The sequence below is a fragment of the Rutilus rutilus genome (assembly GCF_951802725.1).
Source record: "Rutilus rutilus genome assembly, chromosome: 1".
In the NCBI taxonomy this organism is placed as follows: Eukaryota; Metazoa; Chordata; class Actinopteri; order Cypriniformes; family Leuciscidae; genus Rutilus; species Rutilus rutilus.
This window is the reverse complement of record NC_140209.1, coordinates 66,956,603-66,976,466: the sequence shown is the minus strand read 5'-3', so window position 1 is coordinate 66,976,466 and position 19,864 is coordinate 66,956,603. Positions and strand designations below refer to the sequence as shown.

Sequence of the window (19,864 nt, the reverse complement as noted above, 5' to 3'; positions counted from 1 at the left end):
GGATCCGTGGCCGTCTACATCTGTAAAGACTTACGCCCATATAGTGTTGTTGAAAACGTGGGCTTTAAATACATGGTCAACACACTTGAGCCACGGTACGCCATACCTACGCACGCGTAAACACATCACAGAAGTGGCCATGCCAAAGCTTTACATGGAGGTTAAGACGGAGGTTTTGGAGTCCTTAATGTCGGCGGAAAAAGTGGTGCTTACCTGCGATGGCTGGACCTCCAGAGCGACCGACCCGTACGTAACCATCACGTCTCATTTTATTTCAACTGATTGGGTCCTTGTGTCAAACATCCTGCAGACCAGAGCGCTCTTTGAAAGCCACACAGGGAACAATATTGCTAAATTGCTCACAGAGGCAATGAATGAATGGGGCTTGAATGACAAAGTGTCAGCAATTGTAACCAGGGTTCCCACACCTTGGTTAACTTCAAATTCGAGGACCTTTCAAGGACTTTCCAGGTCCAATACCCTCAAATTCAAGGACTTAATGTGGGGACAAAGGGCTCGCAAAATTTCTAAATCGCTGGTGGCCCTTCGGGCAGGCACTCTTCAGATTTTGGTAGCCAAATATCAACAATTGGATATAAAATAATCAAATTAGAATCATCAATACAAACATGCATCTGGTACTAACTGAACTGAAATGTGTGTGACCAGTGTGAACATGAATCAGTGTGTGTCGGTGGCTCAGCCCCCAATGAGGGTATGATCAAAAAAATTATAAAAAAGTAACACTTTAGTTTAGGGTCTAATTCTCACTATTAACTAGTTTCATTAACAAGCAGATGGCAGGGTTTTATAATCACTGAGGTCCCGAATGTGAGGTAGGCTAGTCAGGAGGGTTCGGGAGCACCTCTGAGAAAAATTTGATTTCTCTGATCTACATGTGTGCATTTTAAGATGTTTTGAAGGCCAAAAACATTGGTTCACAACAGCTTTAAAACGATGTCACGCAGCTGATTATTTTTCTCTCCTCATCAGCATCACACTCTTTTTCTTTGTTTTTCTCTTGCTCTGTCTCTTCCCCTCCTAAAGCTGAGCTCTGACTGATATAGGCTTTTTATTTTTGTCTGTTAGTCAAGAAAGTAAACATAGGGTCGACCGGTCAACTAATAGGTCGATTTATGAATCATTTTCTCAGAAGAGTTCACTTACTGAAAGCTGCTAGGAGAGCTAGGTAGCCTAACTAAGTTTATTAAATTCATTCACAATATGTACACATTCATTATTGATCTTATTCCTTATACAGGGCCGTAGACAGGGCTTTATAATCAAAGAGGTCCTACATTTAAGGTTGTTAGGGAGTTACATTTTTTTATTTCTCTGATATGTGCATTTCAAGACGTTTGAAGGCCAAAAAAAGAATAAGAAACAGCTTTAAAACCATGTCAGTGGGCAGTAGATTATTTGTCAATACCTGCTCTCACTTCTTATCCATCACTTTTCCTCTCAGTCTCCTCATCTCGCCCTGTCTCTTCCCCACCTAAAGCTGAACTTTTTTAATTTACTGAAGGCTACAAATTGTATTATATTAATTCTCAACATGTACACATTCATTATTAATCTTGTGCCTAACATGATGAAAACGGCTTTGTTAATGTTTCTTGTCCCCTCACAATGACAGTAAACTTATTACATTACATGAGTCACGTTACATAGGCCTATTTTCAGTTCAAAATGGCGAAATTCGACAAAAGTATATTCGTTTGCCTGATTATTTTTGTCATTCGTTTCACATTTATGACCTAAAAAAAACTGTAAAATGTGAAATGTTTAGTTTAGCTACTTACATCTTATCTCGCACTCGATAAACTGAAGCGTCAGTCGCTCTGCTCAAATTCGCGCTCAGCAGCTTCTGTGAACATAAGTCCCGCCTACTTTGATTTGATTGGTCATCTCAAATATTCTGACAAGCAGTGACAGACCAATGAGGCTTACACACACACACACAAACCCTGTCCTCTGTTTCTGACGTGCGCTCCGCTCTGCTCGGCGCCACTGCGGATTAAAGATGAAGAATGCGCTGAATCTGATTATATAACCAGACTGAAGCGAACACTATTTCACAAAACACAATAGCCCTGGGACGTCTGGCTAGCGATTTTGCGAGCCCTGGGACACATTTCTTGTGTCCAACAACAAATGTTGAGGTACCATCGTAGTTTCTTGCGCGTGTGAACGTCATGGCAACGTACAACACAAAGTACCTCATACAGGAAACACTTAACGTAACACGTAAATGCGCATAACTAACGTAAATCAAGCAAGCTAGTATGCACAGGCTATGAAGTTTTGGCGAAATAACACATTAGCGGACCGTAGTGAATGTGGATTTTTTTCCAGAAAACTTCTTGCACAAAATAAATTCAAGCACTTTCAAGTTATTTTTTTTTTTGCAGATTCACAAACTTTCAAGGATTTCAAGGACCCGTGGGAACCCTGTGTAACAGATAACGCAGCTAGCATGCTACGAGCAGTTGGACTGACAGAGACATTGCACATTGGCTGTTTTGCACATGTCCTAAACTTGGCATCACCGGCTGCTCTCAAGATGCCTGCAGTATCAAGGCTTCTAGGCAGACTGAGGCGGATCTCCGCATTTTCCCACCGGAGCACCATAGCCAGCCACGAACTAAAAAAAAAACAGAAACTGCTGGACCTGCCACAGCACAAGTTAGTGACCGATGTACCAACGCGTTGGAATAGTGCATTTGAAATGGTGGAAAGATGTCTAGAACAGCAAGCTGCTATCTCTGCTGCACTACTTGCCCCTGAGATACGAAAACAAGAGAAAGATCTGAGCTCCCTTACAGAGGCAGACATAACAGCAGCAGAGGCTGTTGCACTGGCTCTGAAGCCAATGAAGAAAGCCACCTTAGTCATATCTCAAGAAGGAACCCCAACTCTCTCTGTCATCGCCCCTCTGAGAGCAAGACTTCTGGAAGAGATGCATCCGGCCCGACTGATCCTGTGATGGTGAAGGAGATGAAATCTGCTGTGCATCAGGATCTCCAGAAAAGGTATTAATTATCATTATGACACTTTATTCTAAGACAGTTGTTTTGCATTATACTAATTTCATAATGATAATTTTTATAATTTGTTGTAATAGAAATGTATTACATTTATTTTAAGGTACTCAGGCATAAAGGAACAACTCTACTTAGCTTCTGCCCTGGACCCACGCTTTAAGGCCCTGCCTTTATCGATTGATGATGAGCGTGAGGAAGTCTTCACCCAACTCACTGATAACACTAAGACACTGGCAACTGGAAAAAGCTCAGTAAGTACTGTATAGTGTGAATAAAAACATTATGTATTTTTATTATTAATGATACACTGCAATTATGAATTTAAACCTAACTATATTGTTATATACACTATTTCGAAAAGGGTGATAACTATTTACAATACAATTCCTTTGCTTTCTCAACAGAGTGGACCAATAAATGCAGAGGCCAATGAAGCAGAACCAGCTGAGGACTCTGGACCCATCCAAGAAGCAAAGAGACTCTTGTGCATTGGCAGGTCTCCTTGGGCAGACATATACTCCAGAAGCAGACTCCATAAAAACAAGAGATGATGCAGTAGATGAGGTGATGAAGTACAAAGAGGTAAAACCAGTACCACTCAGCACTAATCCACTCAGCTGGTGGAAGGAACATGAGGTGGAATTCCCTCTTTTGTCATGCCAAGCTAAGCGATACCTCTGTATTCCTGGTAGTCGTGTACCAGCTGAGAGAGTCTTCTCAACAGCTGGTGACATTGTCACAGCCCAGAGAAGTGCACTGACGCCTGAGCATGTAGACCAGCTGCTTTTCTTGAACAAAAACCTGCATGTGCACTAGTTTGATAACAAATGCTTCAGAGTTAACATGTTATTCTACTAAAATGTTATGAGTTATATGATGGAAATGTCTGTAATCAGTAAATAAGCCAAAGGTTCTCTGATCAGCTGTTCAGTGTTATTTATTGTGTTGGTAAAATAGCACTTTGTAATGTTATAATATTGCACATTTTTTATGAGTATGCACTGTTGGTGGGTGGGTGGGGGGCACCACCAAGCATTTGTGCTTAGGGCACCCAAATGGCTAGCGCCGGCCCTGTGTGCGAGTAAAACTCACAGGAGCCCAAAATATGTATATGGTGTGTTAAAAATCGTTTGATGTTCTGATTAAATTCTACTATTCTCTTGCTGTAGAATCACAACAATAAAATAGAATTAATAACATACTACCCGTATAAACCTCACACATAATATCAATGAGTTAAGCCAATATATGATGACTATATTCGTATCATCAATCAGCTTACAGCATCTGATTATATTTTCTCTTGCTGTTCTCACCATAACAAACAGACACAGCTGCCTGAGAAAAACTAATGTTAAAAAGTCAAGAGCCCGACTAAAGCACACACTGATCGCCACAATGGTAACATCAAATCAAACTATTACTTTCAAATAAGTAATCAACATCTAAACCTCTGTTAATTCTCAATAAGACCTTCTGTAGATGTCTGACAGAAATAAAGTCAGTCTGGTGGTTACTAATAAGTGAAGCTGGTAATGCTGTTTGTGGAGTTGTTTAATCAGATCTTGAGAGATGTAATGTATTTTATCTTCAGTTGATTTCATCCAGGGCTGTGGCTGGAAGTAGTTCTTGTGTTTCTCTTTCCTTCAGTGATTCTGCTTGTTAACAGCAGGTGTTCTTCACTAATACAAAATCATTATCACTTAATCACTTAATTATCTCATTACCTCCAACACTGATTAAGTGTTACATTAAACAGCCTGTAGTGTGCACACTAAGCAGTGTACATTTCATCTGGGCAAATCCATGTGGGGCCTACATGGAAACTGGGTGCAAAACTGGCTGGGTCCCAGTTAGATAGCCCAGGTCAAACCCATTTGGGCCCCACATGGCTCTGCTGGCTGGGCTTCGTCCTCCTCCTCCTCCTCCTTATCCCTCCTCGATCTCTTCCTTCATGTCTTTCTGGATCCATTGTTCCAGAACTCAATAAACTGATTTGGGCCCTTTTATCTATCTACTGAAGGATCTGAATAGCCGTGTTTCCACTGTCGGGCCAGGGCCGGGCCGGGCCGTGCTAGTGCGTGCCAGGGCCAGTTGCGTTTCCACTGTCACTTCCGGGGCTTGATCAGGGCTTACTCGGGGCCAACGGCCAGGATTTCTGGCCCGTCGAATACCTTGGGCCAAAGCGGGCCAGCTCGGGCTAGAGGAGTGGTTACGAACAGAGGCGGAGTTCACCTGAGTCGGGAGACGGCAGCGCCGGATGATTCTGTCAGCATTAAAGACTTTTAAAATAATGCCTTGTTTGAATGCCTTCTGTTTGTGATGCAAAAGACTATGCGCGCTAGGGCTGGGCGATATATATCATGAGATTGTTATGCGCATCTCGTCAGTAAAGCCGGTTCCTTGATTAGTAGTAAATCGCCATCACCTGCTTTCAGATGAAGCGGCATTTAGGGCTGAGGAGATAATTAAGTGATTAATTTAGTGATGATTGAGCATTATTGAAGACACCTGATGTTAACAAGCAGAATCACTGAAGGAGAAAATCACAAATTGTAAGTTACCATTATGGTGATGGGTGTTTGCTTTAGTTGGGCTCTAGACCATTATATGCTTACTTTAATATTTACTGTTGTTTGTCTGCTGTTATTGATTTATAACAGTTAAATGAACAAAGTAAAATGTTATCTTATAGTATTGGTTATGTTTTGACATAATCATGCTGTGATCTGAAAAAGGCCTGAGATAGTTTATTGATAGCTTATTGAGATAGTTTGGTTTAACTTGTTAGCAGCAGTTTAGTGATTCTTCAGCCTATGATTATTGGTATTTTACTTATAATTCTAAATATTTAATAAACATTGTTCTGATCAAAAGCCATTCAAAAAAATTCACTTAAAACACAGACATCAATAATCAGCCTGTGAATCTCAACAATGGTGACAATAATAAAGCATGTTGCAGTGGCTGCCACCAATCACAACTCATTAATGGCTCCCATCATGCATTGCGGTATGAATAAATTATGATCTGAATTGTCTACGTAATTTACTTTTCCTAATTGAATATTCTGCTCCTCACCATTGTTGAGATGCATAGACTGAATCTTGACATCTGTGTGTGCCTAAAAGAATGTTGTTTTTTTTAACAACTTTTAAGAAATCCTTTATATTATCAAAAATTTCGGGCATTTATGCAGATTCACTAACCAACAACATAAATCTAAGTCAGAAAGAAGGATTTTAATGAAATCAGTGATCAAGTTCAAATGATGATTGTCATAATATAACCAACACCATCAGATCACTTGATGATATAATTCAAAAACAACAAACAAACAAAATCTAAAGTTAATAATATATGGGTCAAGAGGCCAACTAAAGCAACCATTGATCGTCATAACGGTAACTTACAATTTGAGATTTTCTCCTTCAGTGATTCTGCTTGTTAACATCAGGTGTCTTCAATAATGTTCAATCATCACTAAATTAATCACTTAATTATCTCATTAACTTCAACACTCTTGAGTGTGGACTCATACACTCCCAGGAGTGTTAATTTAACACTGGAGTTTTTGCTGTGACAAAGAGCCGTAGTTAACTGACAAGCTGAGCCATATCGCATTAATTATCGCTGGCGATACGTCCGCGATATTGATGCGATATGGCTCAGCTTGTCAGTTAACTACGGCTCTTTGTAGTAAATGCCGCTCCATCTGAAAGCAGGTGATGGCGATTTACTACTAATCAAGGAACCGGCTTTACTGACGAGATGCGCATAACAATATCGCGATATATATCGCCCAGCCCTAATGCGCGCTAACCATTACCATAGTAAACATAGTAAACGCTTGAAGATACGCATAGTAAAAAAACAGTGAACGCTTCAAGAAATCAGACAACTCATAATGGCTATCACAATCATGTTTTTGTTTTATCTGTCAGTAGCCTACGTCTCGTCTCTTTATACCGGACTCTCATAAAATAAAGCAACTTTTTTTTCGGGAGCTTCCTCTGTTTCTCTGACTGAAAATATTCGATGGGAGTCGAGAGAGTGCTAAAGCTCCTCAGGTCGTATTTTTGGTGGCATATATTTGTAGAAATGATCATTCTTTCTAAATGTGATGTAAATATGTCCTCTACTAAATAAACAGAAACAGACGCGACTGAAGAAGTAAGTGTGTCCTCTTTCTTTTGTGAAATAGACCTAACGGTAATTTATTTCTGTGTGACTAATGTGCAATTTTGACATAAATTAATTAATTATGATCACTTTTTATTGTAAACCTGTGGTAAAACATCGATGCTTAGGTTTTAAATAGGCATAGGCAATGAGAAATGAAGGGATTTGTGTTTAGAGTTTTTTGCAGTGACAGTTCAACAAATCTGACTCATGTGTCAAAACAGGGAATAGTGTTTATAGTTTAGTGAAATGGGTGTGCTTTTTGATAAATGGCATTATGGTTTTGACATTTTAGTTCAAAAGCCTGGTTATAGTGTTTAAGCAATCGAGAAAAACTGTAATATGTACATACAGTACCGGTAAAAAGTCTGGACCCATTACTATTTTTAATGTTTTTGAAAGAAGTTTCTTATTATGCTCTACAAGCCTGCATTTATTTGATCAAAAATACAGAAAAAAACCAGGAATATTCAGCAAGGATGTGTTAACTATATAAAATGTGATAGTGAAGACTTTTTTAAAATCAAAAATCCTGTAAAAAAGTATCAAAGGTTATAAAATAAATATGAAGCACCATTTCTAACATTTGATAATAAATCAGAATATTATAAAGTTTTCTGAAGGATCACGTGACACTAAATTCAGCTTTGCATCACAGAAATATATTTTAAAGTACAGTAAAATAGAAAACCATTATTATTTTTCTGTATTTTTGATCAAATAAATCCAGGCTTGATGAGCATAAGAGACTTTTCAAAAACATTAAAAATAGTAATGTGTCCAAACTTATGTACTGTGTAATTAAAAATATACTCAATTTAAAATTAAATGTTGTATAAATAAAAAGGTTAGGAATCATATTTGTTTCAAGTGTTTTTTTATTGGGGGTGGGGGGCCTCCAACATGAACTTTGCCTAGGGTCTCCTAATGTCTAGAACCGGGCCTCCAGGAAACATCCACACATCCAGACGAGCAAAGACACGGATGAGACTAAATAGCAGACAAATGAAGTGAAAAACTAAACAGTGCGAGCGAGGCTACATTAGTCACATTAGAAAATGAAGTTGTAGGTTGTGTTTGAATAATTACATATCTTATTTAGCCGAGGTAAATAAAAAGTAATACTCACGTATCCTTGCTCGATGCAGAACGAGACAACAACATTAACTATCGTGTTAATTGATGTTGATATGCGCGAGGGAGAGAGATACAGCGCTCGTGTCTGAAGATGGTGAGAGTGTGCGCGCGGCCGGGGGTCTCTCTCTCTGTCTCTACTGATCTAAATAATTTGTTGTTAGGGCGACTTATTTGTACATGTACCTAACACCACACTTAAACTACAGAAGACTGTACATTTTTTTTGTATTTTTGTATTTTCAAATGACAAATTACTTGTATTTTAAATAAATACTTTTTTCACAGCAGTATTTTGTATTTTATTTAAATACATTTGATGAGTAAGTATTTGTTATTTGTAATATACATAGGATGCCGTTGCCAGGGGTTGGCAACCAAATGTAGTAGGATACAACATGCTGAAACACTAGAGAGCAGCGACAGCAGCAGTGACTCTGAAAACAGCTAAACAAATTGTATAAAAATTATTACAGAAATTAGTTATCACCCTGAATTGTAATCTGTTTGTCTGTTTCATAATTTTTTTTTTTTTTTTTTTTTTTGGTACAAATTGCTACTTAATGTAACAGTTTTAATCAGTAAATACTTTTAAACCTACTCCACACATGTGTTTTAGTCTTTCAACATTTAGTTGTCAGTACCTTTGTCTCACACTCCAAACACCTGGATTGAACAGTAACCAGCCTACCCAAAATCCTCAAATCCTTTTTTTTTATTTCGATAGAATAAATAAAGCTACCCACTTGTGAAAGAATATTAGAAATACTAGACATTGCAAAACAAATAATAGATATTGCATAAATATGCAAACGATATACTGTACATACAGAAACAGAGCAGTATACAATTAACATCATTAATGGTAAACTTCTTTCTTGGATCTTGTTTGAATTGACAGGCTATTATAGGCTTGAAATTAAATTCCCTCTAAATGTGTTATGGGCCATGAGGACTGTCTGGTTAGTGAAAATGATCAAAATATGATTTCATCTAGTAAAAGTTAACTTTACATGGTAATTTGTTTATTTTAACAACAACAAAGGGAAAAGAATGCTAACGATTACAAATGGAATGTTCAAATTATTATTTTTTTGCCTACCTATGAATTAAGGGGCATTGTTAACTCTTACATTCTAATTACATGTACAATCAAGGCATCAGATGAAAGCTTATCTTCCACTCTTCTGAAAGGTGTGCTCAGTTTGTTTCTAGCATAAAGTATCAGGGAGATATGGCTCAGGATTCACGGATATAATTAAACCTTTTTAGCATGTTTGGGTGAATCCATGGAGTTAAAGCAGAATTTGAGGTAGCATTGTTTTGACCCTAATTACAAGTTTCCAGCAGCTTGTTGACCGGGTTGTCCACCCAGGCTGTGATCCTCAGACATCATAGATTTCATTTTTATATGACAACCTTTTACAGCAGCCCATGTCTGATTTCCTAAAAAACTGGTGTTTTGCCCCCTGGGTATTATATATTGTGTAAGGTCCCGAGGCAGGCGCATATATCCATGACGGGTCCCGAGGCAGGCGCATATATCCGTGACGGGTCGAGTGGCAGGCGCATATATCTATGGCAAGCCAAAGTATTCATAAACGCCTGGTCAGGCGTCTGATTGCACACTGACACATCAATAACGTGCGCTTTGTGGTCACGGAAAACGCGCATCAGAAACACACGTTTTTTGCATTAAAACGCGCGTCCTCTACGTGTGATATTTAAAACGCACATTCTCGACGTGCGCTTTGGGGTCACCGAAAACACATGTTTTTGACACGCGTTTATCGTAACAAAAATGGGCGTCGAAAACGTGTGTTTTGAGTAGTTCACGTTATGTACGCGTAAACAGGTAAACCAAACAGGCAGTGCAAACGTGTGTGAAGTGTACAAACAGGCGAAAAGAACGTGCTCGTTCCCTATAGTGTTCTCGAAATCGCACGTCGAAGGCTCATTTCTCAAGTCTGTCATGCTTTTGTCCCCATATATGGTTTAGGACTCTTGTATTATCATTAACAAAGATCAATTAATGCTATAGAAATGCAGTTCATTATACTGTAAGTTCATGTGAACTAATGTAGTTAAATAATGTATGAAACCTTATTGTAAATTGTTACAATAATTACAACTGGTAAATTTGCGAAATGTGTCTCGAACGAAAGGATTAGGGGACTGTCCGAGGTGCTGAAATAAAAAAAATCAGTTTTCTCTCTTTCTTCTTTTTTATTTATTTTTTTACCTAAATGATAACTATTGGATTATAATAACTCACCAATTATAATCCTCTCCTCTGTCAAATTTGCTTGGGTTTAATGATAATACAAGAGTCCTAAACCACATACACACAGCAAAAACTCCAGTGTTAAATTAACACCCCTGGGAGTGTATATGAGTCCACACTCAAGAGTGTAAAGTGTTAAAATATGAGTGTTAAATTAACACTCAAGAGTGTTAAAGTTAATGAGCTAATTAAGTGATTAATTTAGTAATGATTGATCATTATTGAAGACACCTGATGTTAACAAGCAGAATCACTGAAGGAGAAAATCACAAATTGTAAGCCACCGTTATGGTGATGGGTGTTTGCTTTAGTCGGGCTCTTGACACTTATACATTTACTTTAGATTTTGTTTGGCTGTTGTATCTTATAACTGCCCGATGAACAAAGAGAAAAAGTGATCTGATGGTGTTGGTTATATTATGACAATCATCATTTGAACTTGATCACTGAACTCATTAAGATCCTTATTTCTGACTTAGATTTATGTTGTTGATTACAGCATAACTGTGAATCTGCATAAATATCCAGAATTTTAGATATAATACAAAGGATTTCTTAAAAGTTGTTTTGAAAAAAAAAAAAATCTTTCTTTTAAGCACACACAGACGTCAAGATTCAGTCTATGCATCTCAACAATGGTGACGAGCAGAATATTCAATTAGGAAAAGTAAATTACACAGACAATTCAGATCATAATTTATTCATACCGCAATGCATGATGGGAGCCATTAATGAGTTGTGATTGGTGGCAGCGACTGCAACATGCTTTATTATTGTCACCATTGTTGAGATTCACAGGCTGATTATTGATGTCTGTGTTTCTAAATAAATTCATTTGAAAGTCTTTTGATCAGAACAACATTTTTGGATTATATGGAAAATACTGAAAATCATGTGCTGTAGAATCACAGAGCTGCTGTAACTAACAAGTTAAGCCATCTCAATAAGTTTTGTTTTACAGATCACAACATGATTATGTCAAAACATAACCAACACCACCAGATCACATTGTCTCTTTGTTCATCTGACTGTTATTAATCAATAACAGCAGACAAGCACAATTTAAAGTAAACATATAAGTGTCAAGAGCCCGACTAAAGCAAACACCCATCACCTTAATGGTAACTTACAATTAGTGATTTCCTCCTTCAGTGATTCTGCTTGTTAACATCAGGTGTCTTCAATAATGCTCAATCATCACTAAATTAATCACTTAATTATCTCATTAACTTTAACACTCTTGAGTGTTAATTTAACACTCATATTTTAACACTTTACACTTTTGAGTGTGGACTCATATACACTCCCAGGAGTGTTAATTTAACACTGGAGTTTTTGCTGTGCAGGGACAAAAGCATGACAGACTCGAGCAATGACGCCTTCGACGTGCGATTTCGAGAACACTATAGGGAACGAGCACGTTCTTTTCGCCTGTTTGGACACTTCACACACATTTGCACTGCCTGTTTGGTTTACCTGTTTACACGTTCATAACGTGCGTTTTGTCCTACAAAAAACACACGTTTTCGATGCCCATTTTTGTTACGATAAACTTTTTGGTGACCCCAAAGCGCACGTTAAGAACACATGCTTTTATGGCAAGTCGCGAGTTTTGACGTGTCAGTGTGCAATCAGATTACATTATTTTCTCAGCACATTCTCACTAACAACTCGTCTGGATGCTTTGTCAGGACTGTTTGGTGTCATTTTCTAACACACTGGGACCCCTTCAGTGTTCAAAAACTATTATAAACTATCAGTCTCTCATACACACCAACCAGGATGATTCTTACTGATCCACTTACTTGAGTTTGTCCAGTGTGCAGTCTGGATGGTTCATTGCATCAGAGAGCAGCTTCGCTCCTGATTCTCCTGGGTGATTGTAGCTCAGATCCAGCTCTCTCAGGTGTGAAGGGTTTGAACTCAGAGCTGAAGCCAGAGCAGCACAACCTTCTTCTGTCACCAAACACTGAGATAATCTACAACAACAGTAAGTGTTCATGTCAGTGTGCTTCATTTTTAGAGAATATACACTACAATAAACAACCCGGCTCTTCAACACATCGATTATCTTTACAAGGACTTCTGATTGATAACAATTAGTGATGCTGAGATTACCCAATTTCAAAATTGGCCTTGATTACAATGGTCACGTTATTAAACAGTAAGAATTTGGAAGCTATGGTTAAAAATAAATAAATAAATAAATTAGTCTTTCAGACTTTGTTTTTTGTGTGGCGTTACTCTGCAGTGGCGGAGCCAGGATTTTTTCATAGGGGTGCAAGGGCCAGCAACCAGTCTGGGGTGGCACAGAAATCTTGATTATTAATCATCTCTGTATCTGTGCATCTCTGCACCTGAACTGATCATCTCATCTCTGCACCTGAACTGATCATCTCTGTATCTGTGCATCTCTGCTCCTGAACTGATCATCTCTACACCTGAACTGATCATCTCTGCTCCTGAACTGATCATCTCTGTATCTGTGCATCTCTGCTCCTGAACTGATCATCTCTACACCTGAACTGATCATCTCTGCTCCTGAACTGATCATCTCTGTATCTGTGCATCTCTGCACCTGAACTGATCATCTCTGCACCTGAACTGATCATCTCTGTATCTGTGCATCTCTGCTCCTGAACTGATCATCTCTACACCTGAACTGATCATCTCTGCTCCTGAACTGATCATCTCTGTATCTGTGCATCTCTGCACCTGAACTGATCATCTCTGCACCTGAACTGATCATCTCTGTATCTGTGCATCTCTGCTCCTGAACTGATCATCTCTACACCTGAACTGATCATCTCTGCACCTGAACTGATCATCTCTGCACCTGAACTGATCATCTCTGCACCTGAACTGATCATCTCTGTATCTGTGCATCTCTGCACCTGAACTGATCATCTCTGTATCTGTGCATCTCTGCATCTGAACTGATCATCTCTGTATCTGTGCATCTCTGCACCTGAACTGATCATCTCTGTATCTGTGCATCTCTGCACCTGAACTGATCATCTCTGTATCTGTGCATCTCTGCATCTGAACTGATCATCTCTGTATCTGTGCATCTCTGCACCTGAACTGATCATCTCTGTATCTGTGCATCTCTGCACCTGAACTGAGCATCTCTGCACCTGAACTGATCATCTCTGTATCTGTGCATCTCTGCACCTGAACTGTGCATCTCTGCACCTGAACTGATCATCTCTGCACCTGAACTGATCATCTCTGTATCTGTGCATCTCTGCACCTGAACTGATCATCTCTGTATCTGTGCATCTCTGCACCTGAACTGATCATCTCTGTATCTGTGCATCTCTGCACCTGAACTGATCATCTCTGCACCTGTGCATCTCTGCACCTGAACTGAGCATCTCTGCACCTGAACTGAGCATCTCTGCACCTGAACTGATCATCTCTGCACCTGAACTGATCATCTCTGTATCTGTGCATCTCTGCACCTGAACTGATCATCTCTGCACCTGAACTGATCATCTCTGTATCTGTGCATCTCTGCACCTGAACTGATCATCTCTGCATCTGTGCATCTCTGCATCTGAACTGATCATCTCTGTATCTGTGCATCTCTGCACCTGAACTGAGCATCTCTGCACCTGAACTGATCATCTCTGTATCTGTGCATCTCTGCACCTGAACTGATCATCTCTGCATCTGTGCATCTCTGCATCTGAACTGATCATCTCTGTATCTGTGCATCTCTGCACCTGAACTGAGCATCTCTGCATCTGAACTGATGGTCTCTGTATCTGTGCATCTCTGCACCTGAACTGAGCATCTCTGCATCCGAACTGATGGTCTCTGTATCTGTGCATCTCTGCACCTGAACTGAGCATCTCTGCATCTGAACTGATGGTCTCTGTATCTGTGCATCTCTGCTCCTGAACTGATCATCTCTGTATCTGTGCATCTCTGCACCTGAACTGATCATCTCTGCATCTGTGCATCTCTGCATCTGAACTGATCATCTCTGTATCTGTGCATCTCTGCACCTGAACTGATCATCTCTGTATCTGTGCATCTCTGCACCTGAACTGATCATCTCTGTATCTGTGCATCTCTGCACCTGAACTGATCATCTCTGTATCTGTGCATCTCTGCATCTGAACTGATCATCTCTGTATCTGTGCATCTCTGCACCTGAACTGATCATCTCTGCATCTGTGCATCTCTGCATCTGAACTGATCATCTCTGTATCTGTGCATCTCTGCACCTGAACTGATCATCTCTGTATCTGTGCATCTCTGCACCTGAACTGATCATCTCTGCATCTGTGCATCTCTGCACCTGAACTGATCATCTCTGTATCTGTGCATCTCTGCACCTGAACTGATCATCTCTGTATCTGTGCATCTCTGCACCTGAACTGATCATCTCTGTATCTGTGCATCTCTGCATCTGAACTGATCATCTCTGTATCTGTGCATCTCTGCACCTGAACTGATCATCTCTGTATCTGTGCATCTCTGCACCTGAACTGAGCATCTCTGCACCTGAACTGATCATCTCTGTATCTGTGCATCTCTGCACCTGAACTGTGCATCTCTGCACCTGAACTGATCATCTCTGCACCTGAACTGATCATCTCTGTATCTGTGCATCTCTGCACCTGAACTGATCATCTCTGTATCTGTGCATCTCTGCACCTGAACTGATCATCTCTGCACCTGTGCATCTCTGCACCTGAACTGAGCATCTCTGCACCTGAACTGAGCATCTCTGCACCTGAACTGAGCATCTCTGCACCTGAACTGATCATCTCTGCACCTGAACTGATCATCTCTGTATCTGTGCATCTCTGCACCTGAACTGATCATCTCTGCACCTGAACTGATCATCTCTGTATCTGTGCATCTCTGCACCTGAACTGATCATCTCTGCATCTGTGCATCTCTGCATCTGAACTGATCATCTCTGTATCTGTGCATCTCTGCACCTGAACTGAGCATCTCTGCACCTGAACTGATCATCTCTGTATCTGTGCATCTCTGCACCTGAACTGATCATCTCTGCATCTGTGCATCTCTGCATCTGAACTGATCATCTCTGTATCTGTGCATCTCTGCACCTGAACTGAGCATCTCTGCATCTGAACTGATGGTCTCTGTATCTGTGCATCTCTGCACCTGAACTGAGCATCTCTGCATCCGAACTGATGGTCTCTGTATCTGTGCATCTCTGCTCCTGAACTGATCATCTCTGTATCTGTGCATCTCTGCACCTGAACTGATCATCTCTGCATCTGTGCATCTCTGCATCTGAACTGATCATCTCTGTATCTGTGCATCTCTGCACCTGAACTGATCATCTCTGTATCTGTGCATCTCTGCACCTGAACTGATCATCTCTGTATCTGTGCATCTCTGCACCTGAACTGATCATCTCTGTATCTGTGCATCTCTGCACCTGAACTGATCATCTCTGTATCTGTGCATCTCTGCACCTGAACTGATCATCTCTGCATCTGTGCATCTCTGCATCTGAACTGATCATCTCTGTATCTGTGCATCTCTGCACCTGAACTGATCATCTCTGCATCTGTGCATCTCTGCATCTGAACTGATCATCTCTGTATCTGTGCATCTCTGCATCTGAACTGATCATCTCTGTATCTGTGCATCTCTGCACCTGAACTGAGCATCTCTGCATCTGAACTGATGGTCTCTGTATCTGTGCATCTCTGCACCTGAACTGAGCATCTCTGCATCTGAACTGATGGTCTCTGTATCTGTGCATCTCTGCACCTGAACTGAGCATCTCTGCATCTGAACTGATGGTCTCTGTATCTGTGCATCTCTGCACCTGAACTGAGCATCTCTGCATCTGAACTGATCATCTCTGCATCTGTGCATCTCTGCACCTGAACTGAGCATCTCTGCATCTGAACTGAGCATCTCTGTATCTGTGCATCTCTGCACCTGAACTGATCATCTCTGTATCTGTGCATCTCTGCACCTGAACTGATCATCTCTGTATCTGTGCATCTCTGCACCTGAACTGAGCATCTCTGCACCTGAACTGATCATCTCTGTATCTGTGCATCTCTGCACCTGAACTGATCATCTCTGCACCTGAACTGATCATCTCTGTATCTGTGCATCTCTGCACCTGAACTGATCATCTCTGTATCTGTGCATCTCTGCACCTGAACTGATCATCTCTGCACCTGTGCATCTCTGCACCTGAACTGAGCATCTCTGCACCTGAACTGAGCATCTCTGCACCTGAACTGATCATCTCTGCACCTGAACTGATCATCTCTGTATCTGTGCATCTCTGCACCTGAACTGATCATCTCTGCACCTGAACTGATCATCTCTGTATCTGTGCATCTCTGCACCTGAACTGATCATCTCTGCATCTGTGCATCTCTGCATCTGAACTGATCATCTCTGTATCTGTGCATCTCTGCACCTGAACTGAGCATCTCTGCACCTGAACTGATCATCTCTGTATCTGTGCATCTCTGCACCTGAACTGATCATCTCTGCATCTGTGCATCTCTGCATCTGAACTGATCATCTCTGTATCTGTGCATCTCTGCACCTGAACTGAGCATCTCTGCATCTGAACTGATGGTCTCTGTATCTGTGCATCTCTGCACCTGAACTGAGCATCTCTGCATCCGAACTGATGGTCTCTGTATCTGTGCATCTCTGCTCCTGAACTGATCATCTCTGTATCTGTGCATCTCTGCACCTGAACTGATCATCTCTGCATCTGTGCATCTCTGCATCTGAACTGATCATCTCTGTATCTGTGCATCTCTGCACCTGAACTGATCATCTCTGTATCTGTGCATCTCTGCACCTGAACTGATCATCTCTGTATCTGTGCATCTCTGCACCTGAACTGATCATCTCTGTATCTGTGCATCTCTGCACCTGAACTGATCATCTCTGTATCTGTGCATCTCTGCACCTGAACTGATCATCTCTGCATCTGTGCATCTCTGCATCTGAACTGATCATCTCTGTATCTGTGCATCTCTGCACCTGAACTGATCATCTCTGTATCTGTGCATCTCTGCATCTGAACTGATCATCTCTGTATCTGTGCATCTCTGCACCTGAACTGAGCATCTCTGCATCTGAACTGATGGTCTCTGTATCTGTGCATCTCTGCACCTGAACTGAGCATCTCTGCATCCGAACTGATGGTCTCTGTATCTGTGCATCTCTGCACCTGAACTGAGCATCTCTGCATCTGAACTGATGGTCTCTGTATCTGTGCATCTCTGCACCTGAACTGAGCATCTCTGCATCTGAACTGATCATCTCTGCATCTGTGCATCTCTGCACCTGAACTGAGCATCTCTGCATCTGAACTGAGCATCTCTGTATCTGTGCATCTCTGCACCTGAACTGATCATCTCTGTATCTGTGCATCTCTGCACCTGAACTGATCATCTCTGTATCTGTGCATCTCTGCACCTGAACTGATCATCTCTGTATCTGTGCATCTCTGCACCTGAACTGATCATCTGTGTATCTGTGCATCTCTGCATCTGAACTGATCATCTCTGTATCTGTGCATCTCTGCACCTGAACTGATCATCTCTGTATCTGTGCATCTCTGCACCTGAACTGATCATCTCTGTATCTGTGCATCTCTGCACCTGAACTGAGCATCTCTGCATCTGAACTGATGGTCTCTGTATCTGTGCATCTCTGCACCTGAACTGATCATCTCTGTATCTGTGCATCTCTGCACCTGAACTGATCATCTCTGTATCTGTGCATCTCTGCATCTGAACTGATCATCTCTGTATCTGTGCATCTCTGCACCTGAACTGAGCATCTCTGCATCTGAACTGATGGTCTCTGTATCTGTGCATCTCTGCACCTGAACTGATCATCTCTGTATCTGTGCATCTCTGCACCTGAACTGTGCATCTCTGCATCTGAACTGATGGTCTCTGTATCTGTGCATCTCTGCACCTGAACTGAGCATCTCTGCATCTGAACTGATGGTCTCTGTATCTGTGCATCTCTGCACCTGAACTGAGCATCTCTGCATCTGAACTGATGGTCTCTGTATCTGTGCATCTCTGCACCTGAACTGATCATCTCTGTATCTGAACTGATGGTCTCTGTATCTGTGCATCTCTGCACCTGAACTGATGGTCTCTGTATCTGTGCATCTCTGCATCTGAACTGATCATCTCTGTATCTGTGCATCTCTGCATCTGAACTGATCATCTCTGTATCTGTGCATCTCTGCACCTGAACTGATCATCTCTGTATCTGTGCATCTCTGCATCTGAACTGATCATCTCTGTATCTGTGCATCTCTGCACCTGAACTGAGCATCTCTGCATCTGAACTGATGGTCTCTGTATCTGTGCATCTCTGCACCTGAACTGATCATCTCTGTATCTGTGCATCTCTGCACCTGAACTGTGCATCTCTGCACCTGAACTGATGGTCTCTGTATCTGTGCATCTCTGCACCTGAACTGATCATCTCTGTATCTGAACTGATGGTCTCTGTATCTGTGCATCTCTGCACCTGAACTGATGGTCTCTGTATCTGTGCATCTCTGCACCTGAACTGATCATCTCTGTATCTGAACTGATGGTCTCTGTATCTGTGCATCTCTGCTCCTGAACTGATCATCTCTGTATCTGTGCATCTCTGCACCTGAACTGAGCATCTCTGCATCTGAACTGATCATCTCTGTATCTGTGCATCTCTGCACCTGAACTGAGCATCTCTGTATCTGTGCATCTCTGCACCTGAACTGATGATCTCTGTATCTGTGCATCTCTGCACCTGAACTGATGGTCTCTGTATCTGTGCATCTCTGCATCTGAACTGATGGTCTCTGTATCTGAACTGATGGTCTCTGTATCTGTGCATCTCTGCTCCTGAACTGATCATCTCTGTATCTGTGCATCTCTGCACCTGAACTGATCATCTCTGTATCTGAACTGATGGTCTCTGTATCTGTGCATCTCTGCACCTGAACTGATCATCTCTGTATCTGAACTGATGGTCTCTGTATCTGTGCATCTCTGCACCTGAACTGATCATCTCTGTATCTGAACTGATGGTCTCTGTATCTGTGCATCTCTGCTCCTGAACTGATCATCTCTGTATCTGTGCATCTCTGCACCTGAACTGATCATCTCTGTATCTGAACTGATCATCTCTGTATCTGAACTGATGGTCTCTGTATCTGTGCATCTCTGCACCT

General features: G+C 41.1%; 1 protein-coding gene across 1 annotated transcript in view; it reads right to left on the bottom strand.

Annotated features, from left to right (window-relative positions):
* LOC311295692 (uncharacterized protein) overlaps positions 1-19,864 on the bottom strand; it is a 32,517-nt gene that overhangs the window by 4,212 nt on the left and 8,441 nt on the right. Inside the window, exon 3 of the mRNA XM_084417170.1 lies at positions 12,450-12,623. Within this exon, the coding sequence (XP_084273296.1) occupies positions 12,450-12,623 (174 nt within the window). The remainder of the gene's footprint in view (positions 1-12,449; positions 12,624-19,864) is intronic.